At 39.6% G+C, this 16019-nt stretch overlaps 1 protein-coding gene across 1 annotated transcript in view; it reads left to right on the plus strand.

Annotated features, from left to right (window-relative positions):
- Nucleotides 1–16019, plus strand: part of KIAA1328 (KIAA1328 ortholog) — a 179967-nt gene that overhangs the window by 107403 nt on the left and 56545 nt on the right. The window contains 1 exon segment of the mRNA XM_075741197.1: nucleotides 14080–14759. Within this exon segment, the coding sequence (XP_075597312.1) occupies nucleotides 14080–14759 (680 nt within the window).

Raw genomic sequence — 16019 nt, forward strand, 5'->3', positions numbered from 1 at the left:
AGAGAAACATACTTATTAAAAAAGCTTTACAGGTATGAGAATTATAATGCAAAGGGGATGTGTGTGTGTGTTACGTTGGTGATGGAACCAACACCTGAGATACTGTCTTAGGTAAGCTAGCGGTGGGTTCTGAAGAGATTGCTCAACAGAAACCTCATCTAGGGAATCAGCTTGGAGGCTCCTGCTGTTGAATTTGTTAAAGTGGTGGTCACCACCTCTGCTAGCTAATCCTAAAGTCATCATGTTGACAATTTTGGGTTAGGAAATAATTTTTCGTCTTCTGCATTATTTCAAGAATGCCTACTTATAGATGCATTACGGATTTCTTTTGAGGTATTTGGCATTCTTTTGGTGTAGTTTGTGAAATGAAATGGAAGAAATTGTGTTATCCTGTATGCATGTAACACTGTCCTTTGTTGGGATGACTAGGTGAAAATAGGAGGGAAGAGAGGAGTTAATAATCACAGAATTAAAGACATTGAAAGTCATCCAATCCACAAGTTTGATATTTGAAGTACTCCTAGCTTCAGAGAAACCATGGGGAGTGTTTTTTTTCAAACAGAATTGAAGTAGTTATCTTCAGGAACCCGGTAATTAAAATCAGAAAGTTGGTAACATTTTTATTGCAGGCAATTCTAGTGGTGAGATTAACATTAGATAATCTTATCATAAAATAACCAGGCACCCTATGATGATCTGACACATGAGAAGCTGCACAGAGTTTCTGGTCCCCCAAGGGCTGTGATTGTTTTATGGTTTTATCTTATGATAACTGTGCTTTGGTTTTGCCCTTTTCTAAGAGTTTCATAGAGTACACATCCCCCCCAACCCCCTGTAAATTTGTAATTTAACACCACTCTAGGAAATGGCAAATCAGCATGAAACTATTAATCTTATCTCGTATCATGAAACAGACACTGATCCAAGAGATGCGATTACTTTGCTTCTGGTCATTATCCAGACTGAAAGCTGAGCTTGGGCATTTGTATCATCAACAGTTCTGTCATCAGAAAGCAAAAGATTTCAAAAACAAAGTGAAGTTCTACAATCAATCCCATTTAACATTTCATGCCAAAAATGTGGCACCAAACTCCTTTTACTGGTCACTTAGTGATCGGCTGTGATATTAAAGCCCTCATTTCTGCCCTATGTCTACAGCTTCTTTTCCTAGGCATTTAAAGCATAATAAAGGACTTGAATGTCAGGCATGAGGGCTTTAAATAATCTGTAGTGATTTTAATGAGTTCAGTCACAATGGCCACAGGTTTGTCTTGCTTCGTAAGTATTTCTGAGATGGAGCTTGCAGTCAGACTCTCTGCTGCCAAGTTGCTTTTCGGTCTTTTGAGAAGGATGGAAACTGGCTCCTGTTCAGTCCTGCACAACTGAGTCTGTTTTAGCTTGAACTGCTTTGGAAATAGCCAGCTGAATCCCCTCCCCTCCAATGAATATATTGTGAGCAAGAAATTCAGTTTTAATTTGTATTACAGTTCAGCTAATTAAAGAAAACCCATTTTAAATACCTGACTGAACCAATGTGATTTGGCTTTCTTCTTTGCTTTACTTTTGGCCTTTCTCCCTTTTTTTTTTTTCCCCACCAGTCAATATCTGAAGGGGCCTACAGGAAAGCTGGAGAGGGACTGTTTATCAGGGAGTGTAGTGACAGGACAAGGGGTAATGGGTTTAAGCTGAAGGGGGGTCGATTTAGATTAGGTGTTAGAAAGAAATTCTTTCCTGTGAGGGTGGTGAGGCACTGGAACAGGTTGCCCAGAGAGGTTGTGGATGCCCCATCCCTGGAAGTGTTTGAGACCAGGTTGGATGAGGCTTTGGGCAATGTGGTCTAGTGGAGGCTGTCCCTGCCCATGGCAGGGGGGGTTGGAACTAGGTGATCTTTGAGGTCCCTTCCAACCCAAACCACTCTGTGATTCTATGATTCTGAATACTTGCAACTTAATATCTTCTCTCCCATGAAGTTTGTGGCACTTGGAAAGATGTGCTCATTTAATACGTAACTGTGAGAGAGGCTCAAACTCTTTTTTTGCTTCTCCAGTACGATAGAGCTTTCTGCTCTACAACAATACTTGGAAATATTTTTTTTGTTACTCCTTACAAATCCCAAGGCACTTTACAAATATGGAAACATGTGGTGAGAATTTCTTCTGTGCTCAACTGGATGGTTCAATTCTGTTCCTGGAGGGAGTGAATTTTACTGTTGACCTAATTCTGCTCCTGTTAAAGGTGGCACTTGGTGGTTTTAGAGATTTTTCAGCCCCAAAGCATTGCTATTCTTTGTTGAATTCAGAGTTTAAGAAGGAGAACTGAAGTGCAGCTTTTTCAGATGGAATAAGCCTGGTAGTCAAAATCCATTTATTAACTAACACTATCCAAAGAAGTGGTCTGGGAACACGGATACAAGGACCATCCATTCTGCATTAGAATTTTGTCAGAACTTCCAAAATTCATAACTTTTGACATCATGGACTGCTGCTGGTTTCTGTATTTGTGCAGACTTATTGTACAGATTGAGTTCACAAATTGGGGAGTAATAAACCAGAGGAAAGGTGAAATTTACAATTTCAAACTTCTTTAGTTTTCCTTGGGAAAAAAAATTCCCTTCAGTAATTTGTTTCCTCCTTGAGAATAATTTATGTCAAATTCGGATGTCATATATCTGCTATGTTAATTATTATCAGGTAGGAAGCAGATTTGCTTTTGAAAATGGACAGCTGTTACGGTACTGGTTGGAAAGAGAGCAAAAGAGGTATCTAACGTTCAATCACAGCAATAGAACCAGTACTCTTAGGACTGGGACAGCACAATAGAATAAAGGTTCTCTATTCAAAGGAAGATCTACATCTTCATTCTAACTTGGAGACACTGTACTGTAGGGTTTCTTAGCTGGAAACTGCCCCTCCCTGTCCCCTGTCTTTCAGCTAAGCAGGGCATAGTGTTTTGCTAGCTATTAATGTGAGTCTATACATACGTATTTAATTTTTATGTATTTTTGTGTGCATATGACAAAGGGCCAGCTTTGTGCAAGGATTTCCTTTCAGACTACTGCCAATGCTGACACTTGTGAGCTTTTCTAAACTAAGCTTCCTTTAATAAACCTGTGGGTGGGTTTTACTTGGTCTGTCTGTCCAGGCTGCACTGTCTCAGAGTGAAGGCGATTGCCTTGCATGGTCACTGGTGCCCTGCAGTAGTGGAGGGCCTTTCAATTTATGCTTGGTCATGCCCTTTTAACTTAATGTTCTCCTTCACACAAGCTGGTAGTGATGGATGTCCATTCAGACAACCTAATGGTGTATGGTAACTATAGAAGAGCCTTTATATCAATATTCTGCAGCTGAGACCCATCAGGATGGACTGTCAAAGTGCTCTACACCACATCTAGGACCATTCTATGCAAATAATAGCCGTGATACCATTGCTATACTTTATGGTGTCAAGCAGGACTATAAAAGATCATTCCATGGCTCAAGAGGAAGTTGATCTTTGTAGCTTGATATATCAGAAGTCATTTCCCTCTGTCAGCTGTTGCTACCTTCAACTGTACTAAACCCACTGCAGAATGACCCCAGCTCTTAAGGAATCTCAGCCATATTTGAAAGATCTGCTGGGATATCCTCAGTGGCATTTCAAGTGTGGCGAGAGTATCCTGAAGCCAGCATCTTCATGGGGGGCTTCAAAAGGAAGCAGCTGGCTCACCCTCATGGAATGAGCGATTGCTATTTGCTCCATGCCTGCTTCTATTCCTTGATTCAACTTTTCCTGCTATCTTCCATTAGTTAATTTATGTACCTGTTTGAGATACTGCAAGTTTGCCAACATTTCATTTCTCACTGAAATCACCCCCTGTATGCCAAGACGACCTTGAATTTTTATGTTCAGAGAGCCAAGCCTTCCAGACTCAAGCAAGATAGTTTGCCTCTGTTGTTCAGAGGTCTCAGGGGATACCTGTCCAATGTGGAGATTGTCAGATTAAATAACAGATTATAGAATCATAGAATGGTTTGGATTGGAAGGGACCTCAAAGACCATCTAGTTCCAACCCCCCTGCCATGGGCAGGGACAGCCTCCACTAGACCATGTTGCCCAAAGCCTCATTCAGCCTGGCCTTCTGTTGAATCCATATTTCTTCAATTTAGAGACAAGGATGTCATGCGGGACAGTGTCAAATGCCTTGCACAAGTCCAGGTAGATGACATCTTGTCACTCTTCCCTTATCTACTAATGCTGTAACCCCATCACAGAAGGACACCAAATTTGTCAGGCACGATTTGCCCTTAGTGAAGCCATGTTGGCTGTCACCCCTCACCTCCCTGTTTTCCATGTGCCTGAGAACAGTTTCCAGGAGGATGTGCTCCATGATCTTGCCAGGCACAGAGGTGAGACTGACTGTAGTTCCCCGGGTCTTCCTTTTTTCCCTTTTTAAAAATAGGATTTAAATTTCCCCTTTTCTAGGGGAAAATTTTTATGAGATCCTGTAAATCTGCATAGATGGAACTTCTCCAAGGGTTGCTGTATTCTGCACAAAACTTTCAGCTACTTTCAGGTGTTTTTAGTCAAAAATTTTCACATCCTTTCCATTTGCAGAGTGCCATTCGCAGTTTCCTGGACTTCCTATATAACTGTAAATGAAGATTCTCTAGGAGAATGCTGTGGGAGACAGTATCGAAGGCTTTACTAAAGTCCAGGTAGATAACATCCACAGCCAAGTCAACAAGATGTTGACTTCTGATAAGAAATGGAGTGCTTGCTAATGCAAGAGAATCTGAAAAAAAGTCTTATTAAACAGGTATATGAACTAACTATGGAAAGACTGAAGCAGGAAATGGAAGCATAATATATATGTAATATCTGCCCATGATGGAGTTCTGCTACCATTCAGAGAAGACTCAGCCTTTCAAGCGCCTTGGTAGCAACTCCAATGCTACCTATCTACCAGTACATCCATCTGTGTGTTGCATTGTACCCTTCAGTGTGTTGGGCATATACATGGTTTTTTTCAGTATTACTGTAAAATAGAATAGAATTTCAGAAATACTGTAAAATAGCAAATAGCTCGCAATTCTATGTATTGTAGTAGGTTAATTTGTAGTTTCCTCAATCTCTTGTTTAAAGATGTTGTTCCTGGTAATTTAGTCACCTTGGCATGACAGCAAGTTTTGGCATGCCAGCAAGTTTCTGCACGTCAGCTGCTCTGGACTGGCTGTTTTATCTTTTAGCTTCATTCCTAGTTACAGAGACATAAGCTACTTCATACATGCAGTCGTATGTTTACTGTGGATTAGTGTTGGTAAAAGCATGCAAGCTGTGATCTCAAAGCTGATGAGACCTTAAGCAGTCAGTGTCTAAGCCTTCAGGCAGCTGCTTTCTAATAAAGGGCATATATGCTTTTTTGAAAAGTGGAGAGGTCAAGTACCATGGTCCTGATTTACCTCTTCTTTAGGATTTTCTTTTTTTTCTCCTATCAAGACTATTTAACACATAATTGTGGGGCTGCCTGTTGTTCTGTCTTGCACTAGCATCTAGCCAGTTAATGTAAAGCTATGTACCAGTCAGATGCTGGTGCATTAGTCTTGTTCCAGTCTTTGCTCTGAAGAATAGCATCACCACAAAATAAAAGAGTCTGTCTAAAAAGCTTTTATTTGTTCTTCTGTGAAACTTCTTCTTTGACAAGATGAAGTGAGTCAGCCTGTCTTTAATGGGATTGCATTGAAATGTCTGCTTACATGCAACTCTTGTTGTCATTCCTTGGCATGATCGTTACTTGAGGGGCAGATTAGAGGTCAATCAGCCAGAGCCACGGGGGCGCCCACAGCTAGCCTCAGGATACTCCCTACAAATGTAAGATCAAAAGGGCAGGCACATGAAAATTACTGTTTACTTTTTATGAATTATTTCCCAGAGATGGGATCATTAGCAGAATCTAAATGCCGTCTGGCTCTTAGTGCAAGGACACTCCTGACTGAATGTGCTCACTTGGGCATACCTTTCTACTCTTTTCAAGTCAAAAGATTATCTGGTTTTGCTTTTGTGGGATTTCTGTATTATTTAAATAACTTTCTGGTTGTTTTTCCTCAAAACACTGTCCCTACTTCTGAACATGCTTTTAATTCATAGATGTTGTCTATTTTTTTTTTTTCTTTCTTTGTGCAGCAAAGGCATTTCAAAGCCTACATCCATGCCCCAGGGACTCTGCAGGACATACTTACCTTCTGAAGGAAGTAAAACTTTCTGGTAATCTTTCTGAGTGAACAGTGGCTGTTACTTAAAATTCATCACTGGCCAATGGGTACCACAGTTATCCCTACTGTAAATACAGGGGAAAGGTGATATTAGCTGTCATGGTGAGGTACGCATTGGCAAATGCTGATTCAGTGTCTACTCCTGCAGTAATCTTCACACATCAAACTCTATAGGTTCTTATCCACATAAGTATCGGCTTCTGTTTGATCACAGTAATCAGGGCTATTTAGAAGGGTCACGGTATATTTGCCCTTTTGTCTTGTGTCTGGAGCTGTGAAAGCATGACTTTGGAGCAATGTTGATTGAATTCTAAAGAGACTGGCAGTAGCCCGGAACATGTGTTGCCCCTGGTATGCTAAACTTCTGATTCCAAGTGGAAAACTGTTTGCTTTTTAAAATAACTTTGAAAAAGTTACCTTGAAAGACCAAAGACATGGTGGGTATTACTCTTTAATGAAAACCAATATGAACTTCCCTCTTATCATCCAACATGTTACTACCCTTAATGTGAAATAATCAAATGGTGCCCAGCATAGGAATAAAACTAAATTTGGCTGGTAATCAAAATAAAATCCCTTACAGCTATTTTTGTATGTTCTTAAAATGTGTTCTGTGAGATTAGGCAGTTGTCTTTTTTCCTCTCTCTGCTATTTTTCTTAAAAAGTTGAAAAAAAAACCCAAACCTTTCTTACAGACTGCTCCTGTGATAAGTTGGAGGGTAGAAAATCTAGATTCTTATTCTTCCTAATCTGGCTGGACATTTTGGATAGATGTGCTTTTACTTATTTGGCATGATATTTTCTCAACATCATTGGGGTTTTTTTGGCGTTCATCTTGACAGCAGTAGCTAGAGAACTTCTTGCTAGTGTTTAAAATGATAAACTGAACATCTCCTTTTCCATCTTTTCCTCTTGCTGTTGGAATGACCTCAGAAAACGTTTTAATTCTTGCAAAGCAGTGAGAAGGCAAAGGAATGAGTGGGGTCGCTGGATCCTCCAAGATAGGGTTCTGCAAGCAACTGTCTGCAGGAGTGGGTCTGGGGTTTAGTACAGCAGCATTCAGAAAGTTCAGGCACAGATACTATAAAAATAAGTCAGTGCTGGGCACAGTTTAGGCTTGTACTGAGCTGCACCCAGTCTCAAAAGTTTTCCACCATATATCTTGGACTTGTTAGGCTAGATCAGTAGACAAGGGGTCTGGTATGCCTCCCTTCATTCGTGAATTCATGCTCAAAGGTTCATGAGATGTTGGAGGGCAACTGATTTGGAGCCAGGATGTGCCATGCTTGCTGTGTGTTTCTTGCAGGCTTTACACTGAGGCAGAATCAGATATCTAATTGTGCTGTTCATCTCAAGTACCTTTGCTGTTGATATCTTCTTGTCTGTCTTGTAGTCATGATGGAAAACAATGTTTTTAAGATGTCCTTTATTGCATGTGTGCTTCAGAGGCTGTTATATGCCCTCTCTTTTTTATAATGTGCCACAAAGGTCCTTAAACCTTTCCTCTGAACTGGTACATCTTGAAGCTGATACCCAAATCTGGATGGGTTCATAGAGCACTGGTCTCCCCAGTACTGTTAGGATAGCAGAGGGGTGGAGGTCCCTTCTCCACCCAATTGCTAAGGAGTGCGAGGTGTACCTGTCAACTGATAGCTGTTAAATTAACATTTCCATTTCCCTGCATGTAGCCTTATCTTTACAGACAGGTGTATGTGTGTTGGTAAAGGGGCTATTTTTGGCTGTACTGTAGGAGAGCCTGGAGGTAATGAGTTGTGCACAGTAAATCCTGCTTACTCCATAATTTCCACTACATTTCAAATTAAGGGCCTAAATTAGGGTTAGTGTCAGACTTGCTCTTTTGCTATGTCCTAATTTTGTTTTAAAAGCACATAGCTAAGGACTTTAATATGGTTTAGATTCAGTGCTTGTAAGTTATACTAAAATCCCTAAGGGAGCCAAAATAACTTATTAAAACCTTGCAAATGTTTTTGACTGCTGCATTCTATTATTTTCTATTCCAGTGGTAGCATACAGCCTCTGCTGCTGATGGGCGGAGGAACGCAAACCTCCAGGGCCCATTAGACTTAACTTGTTTACTGCATTGATATCTATATGTTAAATGACAAGAGAGTTCAGGTTATTGAATAATTTAAAATTCAGCTCTAATTGGTGTCATATGACCTGGAAAAGGCCATGGATGACGCCAGGAGCATGCTGTGAAATTCTTATAAATAATTCATAAATTAGATCATTCATTTGCCTGGATGTCTTGTTAAATGCAGAAGTTTGTAAGTAATAACTGATGATATAACACCTGTAAGTATTTAGTTCATATGCTGGAAGGTAATCTACCTTGATGATCTTCTAGCAAAACCTGCCAGAGTACGAGAGTTAATTGCACTAGGGAGAATGCACTACATTTATTTGGGATGGGCTTTGGCAAGGCGCACTGTGCAGATGTTGCATTACGCATTCTCTATCAGCTAGACAACTATTCTGTGTATGCCCATGTTAAAAATGCAGCTCATCACTCTTCTGCCCTTATTTCACATGAACTCTAAATGCACTGGGAAATGGTAGTGACCTGCTCTGCTCACAAATAGTATAGGTTTTGAAATATTTATCTAGGTCTTGAACTACTGATTCTTCAGTAAAATAAAGGGCAGAAGTAAAAAATTGAAGTCAGAAGATTGTGATTTTTCGTTTTTATAATGTTGGCAGCACATTGAATGTTAATAGTTAGACCTGGTGCTGTCAAGATTACTATAGTGGCATTTTTCTATAGTGCAAACAGGTCCGATATAGTTTTGTTTTGGAAAGCAAACATGTTTGCTTTGTAGCAAACATAGTGGTCAGGTATTACATGGCCATACGTAGGTACTGTTGGGGCTTAATGGGCATTCCGCTCACAGTGACTTCCAAGACTCAACATACACGCTCTTTGCTTTAGTTTTCTTGGAGCACTGTATTATTAATGACTACCTTATCAGCCAGCGTAAAACCAGTTTGCTGGTCTGAAATGGAAGCATTTGTTAGAGATTATCTACAATATTTGTGTAGCTGGAGAGGAAGGGTGGCATGTTTATGAATGCAAAATATACACTTAAAGCTGAGTGCCAGCAAATGCTCGTGTGCCACTTTGAATGCAGGTTTTTCGTGCACCTGGCATCCAAGCTCAAACCCTCTTAACAAAGAGGGGAGAAGAAAATTGGAGGCAACACAAACATAGGAGGTGTTCCTCTGCTGTCAGCTAGCAGCTATAGATTCACTTTTTTGTGATGTGATCCAGTTTTATTATTTTGACTTTTTTTGCTACACCTGTTCAGTATATTGAGTTCAGTAGGTTTTCACAGGAAAAATACAGGCTTGTGACTGTCATTCACGTATTGTTTCTTTGATTGAGACCACTTCTTTTATTCAGTGGAATATGGCAATCATAGCTATACATAATTTGTACAGAAAATTGGGCTTTATTTCTTGCTTGAAAAATGGTCAGCTTACCTTCCAAGTTATCTACTGTATTTATCTTAGGTACTGACAGAGACAGTTGCTGAACTATTATGTGGGCACTTTATAATGACTGATATTAGGTTACTTATGGTAGAGATTTTAGTAAAGGATTGTATGATTTAAAGAAAAAAAAATGATAGACTTCAATATATCCTACTAATTTACTTTAAAATCTTTACCTTTTTACATTCTCCTTGATAAATTCTTACAGACTCTTGGAAAGAATAGCTCCTTAATCACTAGTAATGCACTTCAAATAGTCCTATCATTTGAAATAATTGTTCTTAAAATGACATTTCTGTTGCCCCAATATCTTACCTGAGCTTATTTATAATATATTCTCCTGATCCTACTGACAAGAGCAAGTGCTTATACTGTTGGTAGACCTGCAAACCCAACTCAAGCTTTATTCAGATGAGACCCATACATCAACAATGCATGGTGGTGACCGAGTTCCAGGTTTAGGATGTATACCTTTGTGCGTCAGCTAGGTCATTGATACATGCCCTTGGTGGTCTTTAAGGTGTCCCTGTATATGGTAGCCTTGGATTTGTCCATTTAGAAATTTTCACTTCATCTTCAAATATCTTTAAATCTCTGTATTTCTCCTCTGATTGCTGCTTCTGTTCATTCTTCTTGGCTTCCTCCAGGGTCCCTGCTCAGAATAATGGACTAGTTCTGAACTTGCATGTTCCTTGGAGCTGAAAATCCAGGTTAGAGAAATGTTCTCAAGAAACAATTGAGAAAAATTTTATTTCATTGTCTCTTTTTCTGTATTCAAATGTATTTCAGCTACAAACTACAAACCCAGGTGCTATGGATAAAACTAATGCTGTTAACATCTATAGGAATTGCGCTGTTCAACGTAATGGCACTGTATTTTGCCCAGTGTATGCTTTTGTTCTCAGAGTGCAAGACTCCTCGAGGTAATGTTTTTGGGCTGTTTCTTAAACATGTTTTGTACATGCAGAGCTACCAGCGAAATCTGTCAGGACCTTGCCTGTGTTGAGATTGTAAGATCTGATCTGTTACTCGTTCATCCCTTGCAGTACAAAGCCCTGTGTGCTGGAGTCAGTCTGTAACTGTGTCTCCTCTGCCAGCACTGTGAATTAACACTGCAGAGCACACAAGTTGCGTTTAAGAAGAATTTGCAGAGATCATAATGCTGCATGCATAAAACTGGTGCACTGTTTGTCTGTTTGTAGGAAGCTTTAAGGACTGGATGTTTGTTTAAGCTCTGCTCTGAATCCCTGAGCAAAAATTACTGGGATTGAGGTAAAGATTTCATGGAACTTCCCACATGTCTTCCTCTTTAAACCCTTCTAAAGATTATTTGAACTATTTTTTAATATCTCCTTGTTTCCATCTGATCAAGTCTTACTAACTCCGTATGTTGCAAGGAGCAGTCTGTTTGTTTAAGCCTCAGTTAAAGGAAGTTGTATCTTTAAGTTGTACTGTACAGCAAGCCTGGAAGAGTTCCACCGAGGGGAAAGCACAGCTGTTCCATCATGGTCTGTCATGTTTTCCATGTGTCCCGTAGGCAATATCTTTCTTAAACTCATCTTGTAAAATTACCCAATTCCTTATGCTTGTGAGTCTTTAGACTCATGGTAGTATGTGGGTCTTTGGGATTTTAATTTTTTTCGCTTTTTACCCTTCACCTGGCCTGCATCTTACAGATCCGTCATGGCATGCTCTGGTCTTATCTGATCCCTCATAAGTGTAAATGGCTGTCCATTTTCCCTGCAGCTTCTACCATCCAGCTGTAGTTTTCAATTTAAAGCATTAACAGAAAAACACAAATTGCTAAAAAAGTTGTTGACTAGCTTCTGATTCCCAGCAGTTATTTTTAATTTGAGGTTAGACCCTGCAAAGTACTGAGTAGCTGTCAAAGGCATGTTGGAACTCAGTCTTCTGCCTAACATGACCTCCTCCTTCTAAGGGAATAAAAAAAACCTCACTTGCATTCAGTGACATTAATGAGAATTTTCCCCCCTGCAAACATATTGTAACTGTGAAATAACATTAAAGTTTCTCTGCCTTGTTATGAAGTCTTTAAATGTCAGTGCCATTTCTGAGACCATCAGGGCAGATTTAATGGTGGCCAAGGTCAACAAATGCTAACTGATACCTGTCTTTTAGGGCCTTCAGGGACTCTTAATAAAGAATCTCAGCCATGAAGTTAATTTGCAGTGTGGGCCTGTATTCTTAAACCAGCTCCCAATGATTATTTTTTACCATCTTCATTTGTGTGCTTAGATTTCTTAATATTCTCTTGTCTCTTCAGTCAGTCAACCAAATGCTAAAATAAAGACATTCTCAGTTATTTCATCTTCTGAGTCTTTTTTTTTTTTTTGTTCCTTTTCACTTCTATTTATGGGCTGCAGAAGGGTAGGTGTACACTTTCTGTATACCACCCTAAGCTGCCAGCTCCGATAGGATTCTCTAAGAATACCTTCAGGTCTGCCACCTTCTGCTGTCCTAGGGGCCTGGAAAACTAGCCACCTTGAAAGCCTCTTCCTGTAGGAGCCCTAAATGCTTTATTAGGAGAAGCAAGTGAGGTAAGAAATGAGAGACAGTGCGTAACCAAGGGGTTCTCTTACTTTTGCTTTTCTGTAATATTTCTTCCTGTTACTGGTCATCTCTTTATGTATTGTCTAATTTAGATTAAAAGGGCTTTGTAGCCTTCATTTGTCTAGAAAATATTGCAGACAATGATGGCACGGTACAAATAATAAATAACAAAACTCCGTTTTTTTTGGCAGCATGTTGCATTTCTGCTCAGTTGCCCTTCCAGCCTCTCTGACTTTAAAATATTTTAATGTCCTGCACTTTTCACCCAGTCCAAGCAACAGACTTTCCTCAGACATTTAGCACTGACATTAATGCAAATGCCCCCAACTCATGGTGCCCTTTGGGGCAAAACATGACATCCTTGGCTTTCAATCACATGGCAGAGAGGATATATTTGTATCCACAAAACTGGAAATAATAAAATATCAGTATTCAGGTGCTAATCCATGTTAGTTTACATTCTGTGAAGTCTACAAGAAACTTGTAATTGGTTGTCTTGAAGGGCAGCAAAGTATATTTGGTATTTTGTTTATTATTAAAAAGAACTTAAATTATACATTAATACTGCATAGATTTGGGTTATATCTCTCTACTGATCATCACTGGACGGTTGCTGGCATTCCTAAGTTCTAGTGTTTTGGGGCTTCCTGACTGTCTTCCACTCCATGTGGACAATACCTGTCTTCATTGCCAGAGTGCAAATAATACTTTTCTTTCCATCAGTGGATTCCAAATTTCCCTGCTAAACCACTTTCACTGCAGTGGTTTTGTTATCTTCAGTAAACTTAGCTTCTGTAATTAAAAAAATTAGATCTTTGTGAAAGGTCCCAAAGGCTGGAGAAGTTTAAATTCAGTATGTTACTGAAATTAATGCGCAGGTCTAGCAAAAGAAATATGAGTGCCTGATTCACTGCTGTTCCTGATGTGCATAAAAACTCAAAAGCTTAACTGCCTAGATGAACCATAGTGCAAAGATACTCTGGGATGTAAGTAAGATTTTGATGTCTGTTACGTAATATCCAGGAGTGTAACAAAACCACTAGAATTTGCTTGCTGTGGGTTGACAAATGTGAATTACAGTTGCTTTCTTTCTTCAAAGTTTTATCACAGTATAATCACTTGCCCAGCTTAATTGAAAAATCACTTACGTTTATAGCTGACTTTAAACATGTTTTGTATTTAAATGACAGCTTTTGATGTACAACCATTTTTTACAGAAAGTAGTTGGTTTTTATCTGTGTTTCTGTAAAGATATTTCAAAAACTCTCATCAAATTTCCAGCGGTAAGTAATATCCCATTCAGTGCAAGGTGAAATGTTTTACATCAAATCTCCTGCTGTGTAATGGCCAATCAAAGAGTATTTATAGTGGCTGAATGGATTTTTTGGCTCAGTATTCAAAATTAAACATTTTCAAACATTAACATTTAATGTTTTTTGCCACTCTTCAAGTTGATTTTATGTAACCCTAGATGCTCACAACTACTTGATACTCTGAATCGACTCATTTTATGCTGAGGATCCTGCAGGCAGTAGTTTTACATTTATTACACTTGTGTAGGTGGAATGAAATGTAGATTTGATAGCAGATTCATGTATGTCTTCTGATAAACATTTTCTTGGGTTTGGCTGTACGTCCATCAGCATGATGCAGCAAATCTATTTCTGAGAGAACACATTTACCAAGTGAAATTAATGAGCAAAGATAAATTTTGGTAATTCACAGGAAATCGTTTCTCTTATTGCAGGTATCCAGTAAGAAAAGCTTATGCCAACAACCATCTTTGGAGCTAGATGGTTCCTACTTGGGTATTGGGCGACCTCAAACTTTTTATAAGAACAGTAGAGCATCAAAGCCTGCAAGCCCAGCCCGTGCTGCATTGTCTCAGCCTTGCAGAAATAATCATGGTTACAGGACTGAAACCCATTACAACCATCAGGAGTGTCTAAAGGAATATCCGGTAGAAAATGGCTTGCACAGAAAGTGTAACAATGTGATTTCCCCAGCCAAGCAGAGGAGCCCTCATCATGTAAAACCAGCTCAAGAGATGGACCAGAAAACAAATGAATTTCAGAGCACATGCCCTGTGAGTCATGGTTGTGCCTGTGGGCATGTCGGGAGCTCAGGGAGCGTGCAAGAGAGCCGCCATGTCGTCCAGGTACTTAGAAGACACTCTGGGCCAGTTCACAAAACCTGTGATTATTCCAGGCGCTCTCAAGTTTCTGGGCTGAATGACAGCATGGACTCAGGGGCTAAAGAAACAGAGCAGGCTAAAAGGTTGTATGAAGAAAGAAGGCAGAAGCTGCTTCTCCAGAAAATGGAGCTGGAAATTGAAAAGGAACGACTCCAACATTTGTTGGCTAAGCAAGAAGCAAAACTGCTCCTAAAACAACAGCAACTACACCAATCCCGGATGGATTATAACAGGTGATTTTGAGATTTATAATTTAAGAAAAAAAAAAAGGTAAATTTCTAATGAACACATGGACAATAGTTAATTAAAGTGTGAGAGTGGAACTGATAAGATAGGCAAGACCTGTGGCACAAATTCCAGTAGTGATTTAGAGGAGAGGAGACTTTTTAGTATATTAGCATATACTGTTGGGAAACAGCATGACAGCTGTGGAAAGCAGCAGAGGAAAACAGTATGTGGTAGAAAGAAAGGCACAAGAAAAGCAGTGCTAAAAGAGTAGGTGGGAAAGAGGAGCAGTAGAAGAAAATGAGAGGTTGATCTTAGTGCAGGCACTTCAAGGAATACAGACATTTGGCAAGAGAGCAGCGTGAGTGTGGATGACATCGATGTGGCATTTCCCCTTCTTTCCTAGGAGAGGTCCGTTTTGAAGTATTTCACCTTCTGAGGTAGAGACTGGAAGAAGTATGTTTTACATCACTTTTTACATAAATGAAATATATTTTTTCCCCCTATATACATATATATGTGGAAAAGGAAGGGATCTCTGTGTAGCAAAGACATTTTCTTTCCATGGAAAGAATTTTTTTAATTACAGAAGCTAATGGTGTTTATGGAAGGGAGAATGCCAAGACTGAGGCAGAAGACATGCTTAAAAACTATAACCATAGAAATATGGGATGTGGCTTGAACGGCCCATGAGGTTGTTGCACAAGGTGAGAGAACACCTTCCTGACAATGTAAATGGGGACTCTGGAAGGAGAAACTAGTTTGTTGGTATTATGCTGCTAGAGTGGAGAGGAACAGTGAAAGGGAGCAGGTTAAAGCAAGTTGAATCAGCCAGTATAACTCAGTTGAGTACTAGTATTTCAGCATCAGGAAGGGAGAGCAATGGGGAAAAATCACAAGGATGCTTATTTCAATACTGTTTTAATATGGGAACTGCTGACAGCATCCCATGAGAGTCTGCATTACACAACCCACTTCCTGCATTCACGTGTTATAACCACCATGGAGGAATATATGACTTTCTTAATCCCAGCCCCCTGGTTACTTTTCAAACTGTAAAAGAGAATACTGTATTAGACCGGTCTGTCTGTCTTCTTGAATTTTGGCTTACATTGAAAATAATGTGTTTATGTGGCTTTAAAAATGCCAGTCTGAAAGGCAATCACAATTGTGTGTGTTGAGAATGACTCAGGTCACAAACAAAGGATTATGACTTCAGGTGAGAATTAAGCAGGAACAGATGGATTCTTAATCATCAAATACCTTAA

This window comes from Balearica regulorum, chromosome Z (genome assembly GCF_011004875.1).
Source record: "Balearica regulorum gibbericeps isolate bBalReg1 chromosome Z, bBalReg1.pri, whole genome shotgun sequence".
Lineage (NCBI taxonomy): Eukaryota > Metazoa > Chordata > Aves > Gruiformes > Gruidae > Balearica > Balearica regulorum.